The following is a 20,900-nucleotide window of genomic DNA, read 5'->3' as shown; positions in this document are numbered from 1 at the left end:
CAACTCGGACCGCAAAAAAAAAAGAAGGAAAGTATTGTACCCGACCCGCTTCCTGACCCGCATTTTTTTAAAAGTAGTAAATGCTCATTGTAGTGTCATTGGGCCATAGACGTAAGAACTAGGGGTGCGGGGGGGGTGTGGCTGCCCCCCTCCCATACGCCCCCCATCAGCCTCTCTGGCCAATAATATCCATTAATCCAGCCTGTGTAGGAGAGAAATGTTTCAGGACCTGACGTGGTGCGCTCAGAGGTGCAGCGGCGAGAGCAGGCAGTTCTTGAGGCGGCCAATAATTTTCCATTTCAGCTGTCTAGAGATGCATATTATTGATGAATGCGATGTTTATGTTTCGACCCTACTTGAAGAATTAATCAGCAGGTCAACTGAGAGAAGGCCCACTTTTGGAAAAGTGTGAAAGCCCTTAGGAGCGCAAACTGTTCTTTTTCTGAATGTTGTATGATATAGCCTAGTGTTATATAATAAAGGCTTGATTTATTCATTTTTTTCGTTTCATTTTCTTAACAATTAAGATGCTGCATGTGTTTATCCAGTCTAATCGAAGTGTGCATCTCTCCCCCGGACTTTCCCAACAAAAATCCCGCCCCCTCTCAGAAAATACATAAAACTGACATTACTGAGCTTAAAAGTAGCCTATTAAAATGGTACAATGGCATTGCTCAGTTCAACGTGTTGGGAAATCGGGCATTTTGTCCCACGTCAGCATTTATTCAAAAGTTAATAACGCTCAACATTCAAAAGGTAAATAAGGATTTCCCACTTGTATTAGTAGGCTTAGGCTATTTCGCCACGTGAATGCCCAATTGAAGCTCTCACAAACACAAAATGCAGGGATAGAATATGTTAATAAAGTATTTATTAACGCATTTTAGACGAACAAAAACAGGTAGGCTAAGCCAAAGACTGAGGCTACAATATCCATAAATAAATGTTCACAAATACTCATGAAAGTAAAACTGAAACCTTTAGTAAGTAAAACTGAAAATTACAAAGGTTTAATTGGCATCTTTATTTCAAACGACCCGACCGACCGAGACCCGAATATCATTAAAAATATTTTTGGATGACTCGTAACCGCGGGTGACCGCAGGCACCCGCTCATTTTGGATCAACCCGCGCATCACTGATTCCTATGTAATGTTTATGTACAAGAATGCACTTTATTTTACAGTCCTATTTCCATGTACTTACTATGTATGTACTAGTGAATATGCCAGTTAGTTAATGTGTAAGTTATACATTACTTAGATTGGGGAGGGTCCTGTTATTACCCACAATTGTCCGTAAGTACTACGTAGTTACCATGTACATTCATTAGTAAGTACAGTAATGTGTCTGTTAGTTACCATATACGGACACTATAAGTAAGCACCTGTTATTACCCAACACTTGTATATAGTTACAAAGTAATTACCATTTACTTTACCATTGGAAAGTACAGCAGTGTTTCTTATTAGTTTCCATATACATACATGTCAGGTAAGTACCTTGTGTTACCACTCTTTTACTTGTAAGTACAACATAATTACTATATATGTACCAGGAAAGTACATGTACTGTAAAATAAAGTCAAATGTTTTTTATCAACATTCTTAGTGAATTTTCAGTGACTTGAGTCAGGGGGAAAGGATCTCCCTCCCTCCATAGATGGGCGAGGTGAGAAGACTGGGCAAGGTGGTCCTTATTCTCCAGATGAATGTGTTTTATTGTTCTATAGCACAATGTTTGATTCCATGTTCTGTCTTAGCAGGAAACCCAGTCTTACAGTACAGACCACAGCTCATCTGTGAACACATAGGCTGCTGTATTGCAGGACTGTGAGCAAATAATGAAATCAGGCAGGTATACTTTAAACACAGTTACTGGAGGCACAACTGAATCTCAAACACAGAGTCTCTGCCAGGATGAAGGAGAAGCTCGAGTGTGCAGTAAGCAGAAATTTATTCTAAAGTTGAGACGGAGTTGGTAATTGAGCAATAATGTTTTTTTTTGTTTGTTTGTTAGTTTTTTTGTTTTTAAAAAGATATTTAATTTATAAGCATATGTTCTTGTTTGCATATTTTACAACCAATTACAGATATTTATCATTATGAAATTATGTATCTAAAGACAAATACTTAGAAAGGTTGATTAAAGGGCAATGGTTATTAATTGATATTTGTGTGTTTTCTCTCTGTTTGTCAGGAGGAAGCAGGTGTTTGGTGTTGATGACAGTGTGTCTCGGGATCATTTGTGTTCTTCTGCTGCACTGTTAAAAATAAATGTAAATTTACAGGTAATGGTCTGTATTTTTATTTTTTTTTTTTTTTTACAGATTTTTCCCGTTTTGTCATTATACACTGAAATGCCTGTTGTTTTACTGATATTTGCTGTTATTTATTTTGCACTATTAAATTTAAAGGGAATTGCATGTATTTTAGTATTACATTAAATTTCTGTTTTTTAAAAGAAATGTTCTGTATTTTTACAGAATAATGTGTAATTTTACATAAAATGTTGATTAATATTTTACAGATTTTTCTGTATTTTGAATATTCTGTAAAATCACAGAAATATAATGTAAATTTACATATCTGCTGTAAAATAATGTGGAAAAACATGTACCTGTGAAATAACATAACATTTCCGTTTTTTTATTGGACTTAATCCGCTTGTCAAAGTAGTTCTGCTGCGTTCAATGTTTAATTTCGTAACGAATTTCTTTTCATAACATCATCTACAATAAACATCAGTTAACATTTTAGAGTCCTTTCTAAATAAAGTCTCATGACATGGTCTTGAAAAACATGTAATAAAACTCAGAGTTTTAAACCTATCATCTTCAGATTTGAAATATAACATGGTCAGACACGTGGCTTTAGCTGCAGTGCATTTCTAGATTGCCACAAGGCCAACTTCACTTTTATTTTCATAAATATATTTCATAAAAATTAATTTCTAATAACTTTTCAAAATTTCAAAGCTATTTTTAACTATTTTCTTCATTGTGACAATAATTAATTATGAGTTTAACATAAACTGCAAAGTGTCTGCTTTCAAATGAGACCTTACTTATGCTTTTAGTGCAAAGGGTTCATGAACTGTATCCGTTTTAGTTTGGGTATGTCATTTTTTGGGATTTTCCAAAAGCGGGGGTGCTGGCTAACAGGTTAAAGTAATCTTGTTGAGGACTCTGTAATCAATGCAGGGCCGCAAGCCTCCATCCTTTTTCGCCATGAAGAAAAAGCGGAAGCAGCAGGGGAAGTAGACAGGCGGATGTAACCTTGTGACAGAGCCTCTTTGATGTATTCCTCCATGGCCTTCTTCTCCGAGATGGACAGGGAGTAGATTTTCCCTTTGGGCACTGGCTCACCCGGAAGCAGATAAATGGCGCAGTCCCATGGCCGGTGTGGAGGCAGAAGACATCACTGAAGTGGGAGTAACACTGGGGAATATCCACAGAACGATTCTCTAGGGGACTTTCTATGGAAGTAGCACAGACTGGTAATTCTTCAGAACAAGGGGAACTTGGAGCAGGAAACTAAGGAAAACAATCCAGAAAACATTTGTCACCCCACTTCAGGATTTCACCAGTCTTCCATGAGATGACCGGGTTGTGCTGCTCCAACCATGGGCACCCTAGAATCGCGTCAGTGGTGGATTCCTCCAGAACCAGCAGATGTAGTTGCTCAATGTGGAGGATGCCGAGTTGGATGGGGCCGGTGCAGAAGCGCACTTGTCTTCAGCTTAGTGGTCTTCCAGTTACCGAGTGGATCTGATAAGTCGACGGCGTGGCTGTTGTCTTGAGCTGGAGCTGGCAGCAGAGGGCTCCGGAGATGAAGTTCCCGGCTGACCCAGAATCGAGGAGGACACTGACTTGAAGAGATAAACCGGCAGCAGTAATGTTTACAACAGTGGTAAGTGGTTTCATCTTAATAATCGAAGGAATTATCACACTCAACATGGGCTGAGCTGGGCGAGTGGGGCATTCAGAGATGTAATGCCCAGATTGACCACAATATAAACAGAGGTTCTGGGTCAGCCGTCTCTGCCACTCGCCGTAGATAGAGGAGTGTTTTCTATTTGCATGGGTTCGTTGGCTGGTTCTGGGGAGCTGACAGATTCTGGTCAGTGGAGTAATGATGGGAATAACGGCTGGCCCTGGTGCTCTTCGAGACATGATTGCATACGAGTGGCGAATCTGATGGAGAGTTGAGTTAAGCGCTCGAGCCTGATGGAATCCTCGTATGCAGTGAGATGCAACGGCACGCGTTGATCCAATCCTTGGCGATATGTGGTGATGAGGGTCTGCTCGTTCCAACCGCTACAGGCAGCAAGGGTTCTGAATTGGAGAGCATAGTCGTTACAGACAGGGAACCTTGTTTTAACTGACATAATTTCTCACCAATCTATGAATCCCAAGCAGGTTTTCCAAAGACTTCTTTTAAGTGAGCGGTGAAACTGGAGAGAGACTGGGTGATGGGATTTTTCTTAGACCAGAGCGGTTCAACTCAGCGAAGCGCCTTGCCTTCTAGTTGAGAAATTATAAACGCTACCTTAGCGTGATCATCAGGATACAAATGCAGTTGCATCTCCAGGACCAGCGAACACTGCAGGAGAAATCCGTTGCAATCCTCCGCCGAACCAGAGAAGGGCGTCGGTTTGGCCATGGGACTGGCAACCGCAGGTGGTGAGGGAGAAGAGGCGGTGACTGCGGAACTGTGCGCTGGTGCAGATGCCAGTTGAATGGTGGTGAGTGCTCGGCGTAGTACATCTACGAGCTCTTGGAATGGATCTGGAGCACTCATACTGGCTGTTCAGCGGTGTTGGTCCAGTCTTCTGTTACATGTACAGAAGGGGACAGCGACAGGAATAATGGAAATGATGTTTATTGAACAACCAGTATTGATGACAGAGTGCAGGTAAGTGAATGCAAGTTGATACGATGGCAGATATAGATGTAGAACTGATACTTGTCTTGTTTTGCAGGACAGGTAAGTATCTTCGGAGGAGTCCTTAAAGGTCCCATTTTTCATGGTTTTTTGAAGCTTTGATTGTGTGTATAATGTGCAATATAACGTGTTCATGTTTCGCGTGTAAAAAAACACAGTATTTTTCACATAATTTACTTATCTGTATACCGCTGTTTTCACTGTCATAAAAACGGGCTGATGACTTCCTTGTTCTATGAAGTCCCTCCTTCAGAAATACGTAACGAGTTCTGATTGTGCCAGCGGTTCCTGTGTTGTGATTCGACAGCTCTGAGCGCACCGTGCCCGGAAAAGTCATGCCTCTTACCATAACGTGGAGATGCATGCGCTCAGTGTTATTGTAAACATGTCTTTAATTTTACCCTATCAATTTGAGCCGGAATCAGACCCGGTGATTGGACTGCGGGATGAAAATAACAGCGTTTCGACGACATGGCGACAAACACACTCTACAAACGCAACTCTTGTGTATTCCTGTGGGCGGAGGTTAGTCAAAAAACTGTTTAAAAAGTAGAGGGATGTAGTCCAAACTGGCCGTTCGATGTAGGCGACTTCTGTTAAATAAAATATCTCGTTTGGCATTGAACTTTGAGCTTTAAAATTTTACAGATTTTATTTATACTCTAACAACAACATTACACACTAACTAAAGTTTGAAACATGGGATCACGAAGAACGGGACCTTTAAGGTAAGCAGATTGGTAAGAACCATGTGCAAACGAGACCGGACAGTGACTGCGTGAGAGCGTGAGTCTTTTATGGTGCTGCTGATGAGGGTGTTGATGGGTTGCAGGTGTGCGTGATTAATACTCCGGTGACGACATACGCTGTGTCTGTGTGAGGGTAGAGCCTGGCGTGTCTGTGACAATACTAACCTTCTTTAAAAGATTTTGTCTCCAGTTTCTTACTCAAAGACGTGACTCTGGTCTCCAGCTCCAGTTTTTTCTGACTCAAAGGGTTGAAGTAGTTCTTCAGTTGGTCTTTTTCAGTCATTATTTCAGTGTAATTGTCCTGTAATCTGTTGATGGACTGATTGAACTCTTCAGCTGTGTTTTTGTAACTCTTGAACAGAGATTCTCTCTCTGCTGTGATGGAGATGTGCTGCGCTATGATGGAGACGAGCAGAAGAACACAAATGATCCCGAGACACACTGTCATCAACACCAAACATCTACTTCCTCCTGATAAACAGGACAGAAACACAAATATCAGTGAATACTCTTCATACCTTAGATAATTTGTCTTTAGATAATAGACAGGACTTTTTAAATAGTATGTTATTTCATAAAACAAATATCTGGAATTGCTGTGATAAACAATCACAATAAAGTCATACGTCACGTCCTGTTTGTTGCTGCCGCGTTGTTTGAGCTAGAGCTCCGTCGAGCTGATTCCTAATTGTTTGTTTTTGCCTCGTAAAATCTAACTTATAATCTATCACTCTTTCTTTTTCGGTGGGGGAACACATCCCCAACATTATTTTATATAAAAAACATTTGGATTACCTTGATATCGCTAGTTTTATCCGACTTCCCGAACTTTCGCTACTAGCTTTAGCCCGTTAGCATTAGCGGCGTGCCACGCCCACGCTACGCTAGCGTTTGTACTCTTCTCTCTCACAATATTATTGTTTCATCTAAGTTACTCTAATGGCGAGTGTATTGGATGTTTCTCTACCTTTGTGTGCAGGTGAGGACACGTTTGAGCTGCATACGGTGCAGTTGGAACTGGAGGCCGTGGAGCGGCAGATCCGGATCCTTCTCGAGAAGCAGGCCGAGCTACGCGAGCGGCAGACAGCGCTGGAAACTTCTCGCGCTGACGCTCACCAACCCTCGGTAAGTTTGCAGCGCGATATTAACACTCCTGCTTCCTCTACGCCGTGTGTTTCTCTGCACAGGGCCCGAGCACCAAGAACGCGTTCATCCCAGCCCTCGTTCACTCCGGCGCCGTCACACCAGGGACCTTGGGTGCTTCAGCAGCGGAAGACGCGAGCCAGGCCTCGGACCAGGACCTCTCCTCCGCCGCCCCCGGTCTTCGACGTCTCGACACGGAACTGCTTCTCCCCTCTTCGCGAGGCAGAACGCGACGCCGTGGTCATCGGAGACTCCATCGTCCGCCACGTCCACGCTTCCACAGCCAAAGGTAAGGTGCGCAGTCACTGTTTTCCTGGTGCTCGTGTTCTCGATGTCTCTGCGCAGATTCCCGCGATCCTCAACGGTGCCGAGACCATCGGAGCTGTAGTGCTGCACGCGGGGGTGAACGACACCAGGCTGCGGCAGACGGAGGTGCTGAAGCAGGACTTCAGAAGCCTGATCGAGACGGTACGAGCCACATCGCCCGCGACGAAGATCATCGTGTCCGGACCGCTTCCGACGTACCGACGAGGACATGAAAGGTTCAGTAGATTATTTGCTTTAAATGAATGGTTGATGTCTTGGTGTAATGAACAGAAGCTGCTCTTTGTAAATAATTGGAATCTTTTCTGGGAGCGTCCTAGGCTTTTCCGTGCTGATGGCCTGCACCCCAGCAGCATCGGAGCTGATCTTCTGTCAGAGAACATCTCCAAGACGCTTCGCACCATATGACTAGTAAGTCAAACCTCAAATCACAGCCTGTGTTCTGCCCACTTCATTGATAGAAATGTGAGTGTAGTACAGTCTATAGAAACTGTGTCTATTCCCCGAATAGTGAGGTTTAACAATAAAAATAAAGGATCTAGAAAAAACCTAATCGTGATCAAACCAGATTTTTGTAAAATTACTGAACAAAAACAATCTCTAAAACTAGGGCTACTAAACATTAGATCGCTGACACCTAAGGCAGTTATCATAAATGAAATTATCACGGATAATAGTCTTGATGTAATTTGCCTTACTGAAACATGGCTTAAAGCAAATGATTATTTTGGTCTTAATGAGTCTTGTCCACCTGGCTACCGTTATAAAAATAAATGCCGCCTGATTGGCCGTGGCGGTGGTGTAGCAACAATCTATAGAGAGATACTTAATGTTACTCAGAGAACAAACTACAGGTTTAATTCATTTGAAATTCTTATGCTAAATGTTACACTTTCAGATATAAGTAAAAAGTCGCTACTATCTCTTGCTTTGGCTACCATTTATAGACCTCCAGGGCCTTATGCTGATTTCCTAAAAGAGTTTGCAGACTTTCTCTCAGACCTATTGGTCAACGTTGATAAAGCGCTGATTGTTGGAGATTTTAACATTCATATAGACAATATAAATGATGCATTAGGGGCTGCGTTTACAGATTTACTAAACTCATTTGGGGTCAAACAAAACGTCACTGGACCCACTCACCGTCTTAATCATACTCTAGATTTAATTATATCACATGGAATAAATCCTACTGATATAGAAATTCTACCGCAAAGTGATGACGTCTCTGATCACTACCTTGTAACATGCGTACTGCATACTGATGATATTTGTCAAATTGCGCCACGATATCGACTAGGCAGAACAATTCTCCCGACAACTATAGATAAATTCACAAATAATCTGCCTGATCTGTCTCAGCTGCTCATCGTACCCGAACACGCAAATGATCTTGAGGAAATGACTAGCAGTATGTGCACCATTTTTACTAGTACATTAGATACTGTTGCACCGATGAGATTAAAAAAGGTTAGAGAGAAAAATACTGTTCCATGGTACAACAGTATTACTCGCGCTATGAAAAGAGAAACTCGTAATCTAGAACGCAAATGGAGACAAACTCGTTTAGAGGTCTTCAGAATCGCATGGAAAGACAGTTCGTCCCGCTATAGAAAGACTCTAAAAGCAGCCAGGGCTGAGCATCTTCGCAAACTTATAGAGAATAACCAAAACAATCCACGGTTCTTATTTAGTACAGTAGCTAGATTAACAAATAAACAGATATCACCAGAACAAAATGTTTCATTACAGTTTAGTAGTGATGACTTTATGAATTTCTTTAATGAAAAAATCGAAAGTATCAGAAATAAAATTGTAAATGTACAACCTTTGACAGAGTTTTATGATTCAGCCTCAATTATCACCCCTCAAGAACAGTTGCAGTGCTTTACAACTATAGGACAGGAAGAGCTAAATAAACTTATTACTGCGTCTAAACCAACAACATGTTTATTAGATCCAATACCCACTAAACTACTGAAAGAACTGTTACCTGTAGCAGAAGAACCTCTTCTCAATATTATCAACTCGTCTTTATCTCTAGGTCACATCCCACGACCGTTCAAGCTAGCAGTTATTAAGCCTCTCATTAAGAAACCACAATTAGATCCAAACATATTAGCAAATTACAGACCCATTTCAAATCTTCCATTTATGTCTAAAATACTAGAAAAAGTGGTGTCGGTCCAATTGTGCTCCTTCTTGCAAAAAAACTCTATCTATGAAAAATTCCAGTCAGGATTCAGGTCTCATCATAGCACAGAAACTGCGCTCGTTAAAGTTACAAACTTGCTTCTAGCTTCTGACCAAGGCTGTGTCTCAATGCTAGTGTTACTTGATCTCAGTGCTGCGTTTGACACTATAGATCATATAATACTCTTAGATCGACTACAATATTACACTGGTATTCAGGGACAGGCATTACGGTGGTTTAAGTCGTACCTATCAGACCGTCACAATTTTGTTTATATAGAAACGGGGAAAAATCTAAGATAACGATAGTAAACTATGGAGTGCCGCAAGGATCTGTGTTAGGCCCTCTGCTATTTTCAATTTACATGCTGCCACTCGGCAATATTATAAGAAAACATGGGATTAGTTTCCACTGTTATGCCGATGATACTCAGTTATATATTTCATCACGACCAGATGAAATCTCTAAATTATCCAAACTGACAGAGTGTGTTAAAGAAGTAAAACATTGGATGACTAGTAATTTTCTTCTATTAAATTCAGATAAGACTGAAGTATTACTTATTGGACCAAAAACCTGTACACAGAATCTCTCAGACTACAATCTGCATTTAGAAGGATGTACTGTTACTCCATCCTCGACAGTTAAAGACCTAGGTGTTATATTAGACAGCAACTTGTCCTTTGAAAATCATATTTCATATGTTACAAAAACAGCCTTCTTTCACCTCAGAAACATTGCTAAAATATAGCTGCAAGCAGCAATTCGGGGCCAAGCCCCAGAAGGGGCAGTAGCGCAATACGGAGCAGGTAGAGCAAAAACAGCAGAAATTGAATGTACATGCAAAACAGCTGGTTCAGAAGGACAGGTGGAAATGAAATGAAAATCAATAGAAGTTCAGATGAGAATGAACACAGAATGAACTAAAAACACTTGTATCTAATTCAAGAGGAATAAAGATTAGTACAATGCTTATTTGGATAAAAAAGGAATCAAAATGACTCATTACACACAATTGCATAATGACCACCCAACACGGGATTCGAACCCACAACCTCCAGATCCAGTGTCCATTGCGCATGTCATTGCACCACTGTGCAGGTGACTGTTGACACAACTGCCGAAGTTCACTAGTTTATGTGAAAATGGACTCAAAAAGAAGAATTTTTATGAAACTGCACTGAATGTTATATTTAATAACTTTACTTTAGATCATTCTGCAGCTCATCATGCTGTAGCGCAATACAGAGCAGGAAGAAGAAAAACAGCAGAAAATGAACAAACATGAAACACCTGGTTCAGAATTATGGGCGAGAATGAACTCAGAAAGTACAGAAGCTTAGATGAAAATGAACACAGCACGAAACAAAAAGCATTTATTTCTAATCTAGAGGCAATAACGGAATCAAAACACACAATTTCATAAAACCACTCCACCCGAGATTCGAACCCACTATCTTTAGGTACAGGGCTCGTCAGGTACCTGGCTTTACACATTGAGCTACATTATGACACATGTTCAACATGTTGTGGAAGAGAACTTTTAGTGTAACAAAGAATTTACAAAAAAAACATTTCTTAGCATGCTAACCATATTAGCATGCCAAGCTAACTTAATGCTAATGAAGCTCATGGTTAACTTGATAGCTGAAGAGCCACATTAAAAAGAATGACAACTGGTTAGCATGCTAAGCAATTAGCATGCTAAGCTAACTAGCATAAGATAACAATCACAAGGAAGGTCACATTCAGAGACAAATATCTCGGGAACGGTAGCGAATATCAAAAATCCGTTCAGTCATTTCTATGCGGCTCGGTCCAAAGATCTTCTGAGCTGATTGTGGACAAAATAGGACAAAATTTGTGGGAGGAGTAGCGAAAAAACTGTTTTTCATTTATTTCAATATGGCAGACAGGTACATTTAAGGAAAATGACAAATGACACATCGTTGGAATTGGCATTAGCCAGGGAATAAAATGACATAAAGTATACACGTTTTGGAAAGTGTTTTCAAAAGTTATAAGCATTTTTCCAAAAAACATTATATCTGTGGAACAGTAGGTGGCGCTGTGTTGAAACTTCTCAGGTACCTTCGGGACCTGCTAAAGGTCATACATACTAATTTTTGTGAAGATATGTCAAATAGTTTAAAAGATATTGAAATTTATGACAAAATTCAAAATGGCGGACATGCTTTTCATCCGATGTTGACAAATTCAATATCCCCGGATTCGGCATGGCCCAAGGAATCCATAGACACCAAGATCTTGATTTTCTAATAAAGTGTTCAAAAGTTATTGGCCAAAATATCCATTTTACAGATCTCATGACCTGTAGGTGGCGCTGTTCCCAAATTCGGCAAGGAACCTCAGATCATGGTCTTGATCAAGTGTACGAATTTTTGTTTTGATCGCTCAAAGTTTGGCTGAGATACAGCCTTTATAGCAATTTTGGGTAAACCTCATTAACTTCGTGACATCATAACTTTTGAACAAAGATGAATAAAAAAAAATCTGCTCAGTCATTTCTGTGCGGCTCAGACCAAAGATCACCTGATCAAAGTCTGGACAAAATTGGACAAATTTTGAAGGAGGAGTAGCGAAAAAACGGACTACTGTACTTTTCAAAATGGCCGCTACTGTAATGGGTGGAGACTTAATGTAAGAATTTGAATAGAATCAGCATGAAGAGACAAATCAGATGTACTAAATTGTATTTTTCTAGAGCAAATGGTTCAAAAGTTATAACCTTTAGAATGTTGAATTTTTGAACTGGTGGTGGCGCTATAGAGTTGGTCCTTGAGACTCCAAAATTGGTCAGATTTCTAGACATGACCATCACTACAAGTGTGCCAAATTTCATCATTTTCTCATGTTCCGTTGATAGGGCTGCCATAGACTCCCATTCGGGAGGAAGAATAATAATAATAAAAGGGAAAACGTACAATTACAATAGGGGCTACAGCCCCTTTGGGGCTTGGCCCCTAATAATAAAAGGGAAAACGTACAATTACAATAGGGGCTTGGCCCCTTTGGGGCTTGGCCCCTAATGAAAATCAATAGAAGTTCAGAGAATGAACACGGAATGAACTAAAATACTTGTATCTCATTGAAGAGGAATAAAGATTAGCACAATCCTTATTTGGATAAAAAAGGTATCAAAATGACTCATTACACACAATTGTATAAAGGAACCCCACACGAGATTTGAATCCACGACCTCCGGGTCCAAGGTCCATTTCTCATCTCATTGCACCACTGTGCAAGTGAATGTTTCCACACCTGCCGAAGTTTATTAGTTCATGTGAAAATGAACTCAAAATGAAGAATTCTTATAAAGCTGCACTTTAGATCATTCTGCAGCTCATCATGCTGTAGTGCAATACAGAGCAGGAAGAGGAAAAACAGCAGAAAATGAACAAACATGAAACAGCTGGTTCAGAATTACGGGCAAGAATGAACTCAGAATGTACATAAGCTTAGATGAAAATGAACACAGCATGAAACAAAAAGCATTTATTTCTAATCCAAGAGGCAGTAAAGGAATCAAAACACACTATTTTATAAAACCGCTCCACCTGGGATTCGAACCCAGTAACTTCGGATACAGGGCTCTTCAGATAACTGGCTTTACACATTGAGCTACTTGAGGATGCACTTTCAACAGACTGTGGAAGAAACCTTTTAGTCTAACAAAGAATTCACAAAAAAAGCATTACTTAGCATGCTAACCATATTAGCATGCTAAGCTAACTTAATGCTAATGAAGCTCATGGTTAACTTGATAACTGAAGAGCCACATTAAAGAGAATGACAACTGGTTAGCATGCTAAGCAATTAGCATGCTAAGCTAACTAGCATAAGACAACAAACACAAGCAAGGTCACATTCAGAGATGAATATCTTGGGAATGGTAGCGAATATCAAAAATCCATTCAGTCATTTCTGTGCGGCTCGGTCCAAAGATCACCTGAGCTGATTTTGGACAAAATTGGACAAAAATTGTAGGAGGAGTAGCGAAAAAACTGTTTTCCATTTATTTCAATATGGCGGACAGGTACATTTAAGGAAAATGACAAATGACACATCGTCGGAATCGGCATAAGCCAGGGAATAAAATGACATAAAGCATACACATTTTGGAAAGTGTTTTCAAAAGTTATAAGTGGTTTTGCAATAATCATTACATCTGTGGAACAGTAGGTGGCGCTGTGTTGAAACTTCTCAGGTACCTTCAGGACCTTCTAAAGGTCATACATACCAATTTGTGTGAAGATATGTCAAATTGTTTAAAAGTTATTGCAATTTATGACAAAATTCAAAATGGCGGACACGTGCTTCATCCGATGTTGACGAATTCGATATCCTCGGATTCGGCATGGCACAGGGAATCCATAGACACCAAGATCTTGATTTTCTAATAAAGTGTTCAAAAGTTATTGGCCAAAATAGCCATTTTTCAGATCTCATGACCTGTAGGTGGCGCTGTTCCCAAATTTGGCATGGAACCTCAGATCATGGTCTTGATCAAGTGTACCAATTTTAGTTTTGATTGCTCAAAGTTTGGCCGAGATACAGCCTCTATAGCAATTTTGGGTCAACCTCGTTAACTTCGTGACATCATAACTTTTGAACAAAGATGAATAAAAAAAATCTGTTCAGTCATTTCTGTGCGGCTCAGACCAAAGATCACCTGATCAAAGTTTGGACAAAATTGGACAAATTTTGAAGGAGGAGTAGCGAAAAAACGGAATACTGTACTTTTCAAAATGGCCACTACTGTACTGGGTGGAGACTTAATGTAAGATATTGAATGTGATCAGTATGAAGAGAGGAATCAGTTGTATTGACATTCATTTTTCTGGAACAAAGGGTTCAAAAGTTATAACCTTTACAAAAGTGAATATTTGAACTGGTGGTGGCGCTATAGACTTAGTCCTAGATACTCCAAAGTTGGTCAAATTACTTTTAATTACTATCACTACAAGCATGCCAAATTTGATAATTTTCCTTCTTATGGTTCATTGATTACCATACAGGGGGAAGAAGAATAACTACGAATTTGGACATAAAGGAATTGCATGTGATAGCTTCAGATTAGACCAGTTTTAGGCAGAATGCCTAGAACAGACACAAGTTCTGCATCTTTTCCTGCCACAGTACCTCATGCGGTCTGGGCATGTGTCACACTGAGTTTCGAACCCACGATGCAGAGCATTCGGGATCCGTGGCGTAACACATTGAGCTAATCAGCCATGCAAGTTCATCAGTATGCTAAGCAGAGGTTTCAGTGTGAGAAAGAGTTCACAAAAAAAAAAGCTTCATAGCATGTTAACCATATTAGTATGCAAAGTTATTTAATGCCAACTAAGTTTTGGTTAACCTGTTGACTGAAGACCACATTAGAAAGAATAGCAATAGTTTAGCATGCTAAGCAATTACTGTGCTAAGCTAACTAGTATAAGACAACAAACACAAGCAAGGTCACATTCAGAGATGAATATCTTGGGAATGGTAGCGAATATCAAAAATCCGTTCAGTCATTTCTGTGCGGCTCGGTCCAAAGATCATCTGAGCTGATTTTGGACAAAATTGACCAAAATTTGTGGGAGGAGTAGCGAAAAAACTGTTTTTGATTTAATTCAATATGGCAGACAGGTACATTTAAGGAAAATGACAAATGACACATCGTCGGAATCGGCATAAGCCAGGGAATAAAATGACATAAAGCATACACATTTTGGAAAGTGTTTTCAAAAGTTATAAGTGGTTTTGCAATAATCATTACATCTGTGGAACAGTAGGTGGCGCTGTGTTGAAACTTCTCAGGTACCTTCAGGACCTTCTAAAGGTCATACGTACCAATTTGTGTGAAGATATGTCAAATTGTTTAAAAGTTATTGCAATTTATGACAAAATTCAAAATGGCGGACACGTGGTTCATCCGATGTTGACGAATTCGATATCCTCGGATTCGGCATGGCACAGGGAATCTATAGACACCAAGATCTTGATTTTCTAATAAAGTGTTCAAAAGTTATTGGCCAAAATAGCCATTTTTCAGATCTCATGACCTGTAGGTGGCGCTGTTCCCAAATTTGGCATGGAACCTCAGATCATGGTCTTGATCAAGTGTACCAATTTTAGTTTCGATTGCTCAAAGTTTGGCCGAGATACAGCCTCTATAGCAATTTTGGGTCAACCTCGTTAACTTCGTGACATCATAACTTTTGAACAAAGATGAATAAAAAAAATCTGTTCAGTCATTTCTGTGCGGCTCAGACCAAAGATCACCTGATCAAAGTTTGGACAAAATTGGACAAATTTTGAAGGAGGAGAAGCGAAAAAAACAAATACTGTACTTTTCAAAATGGCCGCTACTGTAATGGGTGGAGACTTAATGTAAGAAGTTGAATAGCATCAGCATGAAGAGACGAATCAGATGAACTAAATTTAATTTTTCTATGACAAACAGTTCAAATGTTAAAACCGTTAGAATGTTGAAATTTTGAACTGGTGGTGGCGCTATAGAGTTGGTTCTAGAGACTCCAAATTTGGTCCAATCACTATTCATGAGCATCTCTACAACTGTGCCAAATTTCATCATTTTCTCATGTTCCGTTGATAGGGCTGCCATAGACTCCCATTCGGGAGGAAGAATAATAATAATAAAAGGGAAAACGTACAATTACAATAGGGGCTACAGCCCCTTCGGGGCTTGGCCCCTAATAATAATAAAAGGGAAAACGTACAATTACAATAGGGGCTACAGCCCCTTCGGGGCTTGGCCCCTAAATACGGAATATGTTATCTATTTCTGATGCAGAAAAGTTAGTTCATGCTTTCATGACATCTCGACTAGATTACTGTAATGCATTATTAGCTGGTTGTCCTGCTTCCTCAATAAACAAGCTACAATTAATACAAAATGCAGCTGCTAGAGTTCTTACCAGGTCAAGAAAATATGATCATATAACACCAATCTTATCATCTCTACACTGGTTACCTATTAAGTTCCGTATCGATTATAAAGTATTGCTAATGACCTATAAGGCTCTAAATGGTTTAGCTCCTGTGTACTTAACCAATCTTCTATCGCCCTACAATCCTTCACGCTCTTTAAGATCACAAAACTCTGGACTTCTGGTTGTACCTAGGATATCTAAGTCCACTAAAGGAGGGAGAGCGTTTGCACATTTGGCTCCGAAACTCTGGAATAGCCTTCCTGATAATGTTCGGGGCTCAGACTCGCTCACCCAGTTTAAATCTAGATTAAAGACGCATCTCTTTAGCCAAGCATTCACATAATGCATCTCATACCAGATCAACTGCACATGACTATCTTTGCTTAAAGTTATGAACAGCAGCTACGCTAATTATTCTCCTTTTGCTTTTCTGTTTTACCTCGGGACACCCGCCCTGAGGTGACTAGAGAGTACATCAGCTTCAGTTTGGATCCAGCCTCTTAAGAAGACCTCAGATGACCATCACCTGTGAAGAGACGGCGCCAGCTCCTGCGAGGACTTCAGAAGACGCAATCATCTAGATCAACATTCACATTGCACAATCTCTATATCCTAATTTATTGTTAATGTAATTCATTTTCCAGGAGCTCATTGCTTCTACCTTCAGTTAAACTGCTAACAGTGATTGTAATTACCTAAAGTATATTATTTGCTAACTACATTCTTTAAATTGTAATGTTGACATCCATTTTCTGTAAAGCTGCTTTGAAATGATATGTATCGTGAAAAGCGCTATACAAATAAATTTGAATTGAATTGAATAGAATAAAGTAAAGTTTAAAAAGTAATTCGAAAAAAATCCATGTTCATTTAAAAGCAGAAACATCCCTTATATAAAGAAAATATATTTCCCTATATATGAATGATCAATATATTAAATTATATAACAGTATATTTGAAAATATACAGAATAATATATTGAATAATACATAAGGAATTGCTTTTCATATTGAAAAATAGTGACAAAATATTTAAAAATATATCATAATGTATGTAACTTTATATTCATTAATACACTTCATAATATATAGATGTATATGTGATCAGATATGATACTGTTACGTGTTGCTGGTAGAGAGACGAGGCAGATACGGATTTCCACAATCATACGATATCTTTAATTCACAACAGGCAAGGAGTACCACACATACACTTAACATAAACAGAGAACGGACAAGGAGTGCAGGGAGTGAGTGCAATATATAGGGAGTGCAGATAATAGAGTCCAGGTGCAGGTGATCCGTGATGATGAGGAGCTGACGAGGGAAGTGAGTGCAGGTGAGGAGAACAGGAGGATCTTGGGAAATGGAGTCCAGGGAAACAAGGGATCCGTAACAGTACCTCCCCCTCCCGGTAGGCGCGTCCTCGCGCCGTAGATGTAACAACCGGGAGGGGGGCGGGCGCCCTGGAGACCTCATGCCGGTGCAGGGGGAGGAGTAGACTGGAGAGGAGGTCTCCAGGGCAGGCTCAAACACCATGGCGGGTCAGGAGCCGTGGGCAGCCATGGCGGGTCAGGAGCCGTGGGCAGCCATGGCGGGTCAGGAGCCGAGGGCGGCCATGGAGGGTCAGGGGCCGAAGGCAGCCATGGCGGGTCAGGAACCGAAACCTTCCAGCCGTTGAGCCCAGGCGGCGCTGAAGGACCGGCGGGAGATGGCGGAACCAGCGGCTCCGCCGACCGAAGCGCAGCCGGGGCTCCAGAAGGCCGCAGTTGAATAAGGACGACAGACAACAAAAGTGAACACCAGGGGGAGTGAGGAAGCCAACTGGAAACGAGGGACGGAGGGACGGAGCAGAGACGGAGGAGTGTAGTCCAGAGGGGAAGGCAGGCTGACGAGGGACCAAGGTGTGAGCGGAGGCAGGATGGAGACTTGTGAGGCTGGAGGATTGATGGGCCATGGTGGAGACGAGGGAGGTTGGAGCCAGGGTGTAGGTAATCGCCCAGAGGTCCGAGGTGGAGATCTGGGCGAGGGGGCTTGAGGTTGAGGTGCAGTGTAAACACAAATGGATGGAGGTGGGAGAGGGAGGCAGGGAGGGTAAACAGTCTTAGGGCTGGAGACTTCTACAACACAGTTCATACTAGGAGCGGCTGGCTCGGCTGGAGCTGAGGGCTCGGCGGCGGCTGGAGCTGAGGGCTCGGCGGCGGCTGGAGCTGAGGGCTCGGCGGAGGCTGGCGCTGCTTGCTCGGAGGCGGAGGCTGGCGCTGCTTGCTTGGAGGCGGAGGCTGGCGCTGCTTGCTCGGAGGCGGAGGCTGGCGCTGCTTGCTCGGAGGCGGAGACTGGCGCTGCTTGCTCGGCGGCGGAGACTGGCGCTGCTTGCTCGGCGGCGGAGACTGGCGCTGCTTGCTCGGCGGCGGAGACTGGCGCTGCTTGCTCGGCGGCGGAGACTGGAGATGCAGGCTCGGCGGAGACTGGAGATGCAGGCTCGGCGGAGACTGGAGATGCAGGCTCGGCGGAGACTGGAGATGCAGGCTCGGCGGAGACTGGAGAACTCGGCTCGGCGGAGACTGGAGAACTCGGCTCGGCGGAGACTGGAGAACTCGGCTCGGCGGAGACTGGAGAACTCGGCTCGGCGGAGACTGGAGAACTCGGCTCGGCGGAGACTGGAGAACTCGGCTCGGCGGAGACTGGAGAACTTGTGTGATCTCGATGTGATCTGTCTACTTTTATTATTAAATTAATATTGCGTTTTTACTTTCAGTTTCTATAGTGAATAGGCCTAATTGACTCGAGTTTGAGATTTCTTCACCCGCATAACTCTCACGCAAAGTTTACACACTGTTTGTGTGATATCAACTGGCTCGCCTTCATGGTTTAAAATGGAAATATTTTCAATATTGCGACGTGGCATTTTTCTTTATCATCAGTTCAATTATGGACACTGATTCACATATTGTCCACGTCATGGAATTATTGTGGAATGGAATCATTAGTGAATTATTAAATTAGTGAATTATTAAATAAATGAGTAAATAAACAACAAGCAAACTTAAACTTGTTTGCTTAAAATTTCTGCGAATAATTTGCTCATGCAGGTACAAAAAACGTTTTGTACTTGCAAAAAAAAAAAATTCTTGCCTCCCCACCTCGAGAGTCAAATGTCGCCCATGTATATATATATATATATATATATATATATATATATATATATATATATATATATATATATATATATATATATACACAGGCTGATTCTTGATGTTTGTGTCTGCCTAAAAGAAAGATTTTTATTTTTTTTTAAATCAACTTTTGTGAAAATCCTTCAGATTATATTGATAAAGCTGATCTTCTGCTGTAGAATCACAGTGCTGCTGTGATCAATAATGTAAATCTAACTCAGAGATTGGGCTCTAAATGAGTTCAGTGATTCAGATCAAATAAGGACTATGTGAAAACATAACCAACACCACCTGATCATCTTTTCTCTTTGCTTGTCTGGCTGTTATAATTAAAATTACAACAGCTCACACAAAATCTAATTGTAATAAGTCAAGGATCAAGAGCCTAACTAAAGCAAACCCTGATCTCCACGATAGCAACTTAACAATTGTGATTTCCGTTGGTGATTCTGCTTGTTATCATCAGATCACCTTCCTGACACATTTACTGTGTTAAAATCATCACACAATGAATGTTTCAAAATTAACACAACAAGTGTTGTCCCTAAACTCACACACTGATGTGTAAGAATTTAGCCAATTTGAGTCGGTTTTTAACAAATGCTTTTTGACACATTCTGAATGTCTGTGTTTGACACAGAGAATGTGTAAAAATGAACACAAGTGTTTTCCCAAAACACAAGCATAGACGTGTAAGACTTTTTTCTTTTCTTTTCTTTTTTTTTTTTTGCAAGTTTGATCTTCATGTTCAGAAGTAGCACAGGTGTTTTATTTGTTGTCGTTTTCCTCTTTCCTTCAATGATTCTGCTTGTTAACAGCAGGTGTTCATCACTACTGCTTGATTAATGACTTAATTATCTCATTAACTTCCCTCTTGAATGGTCTTGGTCTCGGTCTTGGAGGGTCTGGTCTGGACTACACCTCTGGTTAATTGATGATTGACCATTGGTGATGAACACTTGCTGTTTATAAGCAGAATCACTGAAGAAAAGAAAACAACAAGAGCAGAAAAATTCGAGATGAGCAGAAAACCAGAAACACAAGAACTACAACTGACTTCATCAACAGCCTTAAGGCCCTTGCAGACTGAACATGAAAATACAGTGTGAATGTTCGGAGCTAGAATGCTCTTGAATCAAAACAATAGATCCCTATGGGGAATGTTCACACTGGGCGCAAACATTCGCTACACAAAAAAGCAAGGATTTTTTTTCTCCTTCAATGATGGGCCGTCCAATTAGATTTGTGCCTTAGATTACATGCCTGGAGCAGCTGCTGTTGCACAGAAGGGAGGGAGTGGTGGCCCTGTTTTGAAAACTAGTGTAAACACAGAAAAATAGTATCCCGGAGGAGAGAAGAGAGTGGATGCTGAGTAGGCTACTTGTTATCACTGGTATCTGAGAA

The 20,900-nt window shown here is 41.0% G+C and overlaps 1 protein-coding gene across 1 annotated transcript; it reads left to right on the top strand.

Annotated features, from left to right (window-relative positions):
* Positions 1-1,843: 1,843 nt before the first annotated feature.
* LOC125273113 lies at positions 1,844-8,428 on the top strand. Its single transcript, XM_048198382.1, has 4 exons — positions 1,844-1,980; positions 2,200-2,290; positions 6,675-6,820; positions 6,883-8,428. The coding sequence occupies exons 1-4, from the start codon at positions 1,844-1,846 to the stop codon at positions 7,568-7,570; spliced, it is 1,062 nt and encodes a 353-aa protein (XP_048054339.1). The 3' UTR covers positions 7,571-8,428.
* Positions 8,429-20,900: the final 12,472 nt, after the last annotated feature.

The sequence above is a fragment of the Megalobrama amblycephala genome, linkage group LG7 (genome assembly GCF_018812025.1).
Source record: "Megalobrama amblycephala isolate DHTTF-2021 linkage group LG7, ASM1881202v1, whole genome shotgun sequence".
Classification (NCBI taxonomy): domain Eukaryota; kingdom Metazoa; phylum Chordata; class Actinopteri; order Cypriniformes; family Xenocyprididae; genus Megalobrama; species Megalobrama amblycephala.
The sequence above is the reverse complement of the archived record's forward strand: the minus strand, read 5'-3'. Positions and strand labels throughout refer to the sequence as shown.

Coding starts and splice junctions, on each gene's coding strand:
- LOC125273113 (XM_048198382.1), top strand. CDS start 1,844: ATGAAATCAGGCAGGTATACTTTAAACACAGTTACTGGAGGCACAACT. Junction 2,291..6,674: donor AAATAAATGTAAATTTACAG/GTAATGGTCTGT, acceptor CTTTGTGTGCAG/GTGAGGACACGTTTGAGCTG. Junction 6,821..6,882: donor CTGACGCTCACCAACCCTCG/GTAAGTTTGCAG, acceptor TTCTCTGCACAG/GGCCCGAGCACCAAGAACGC.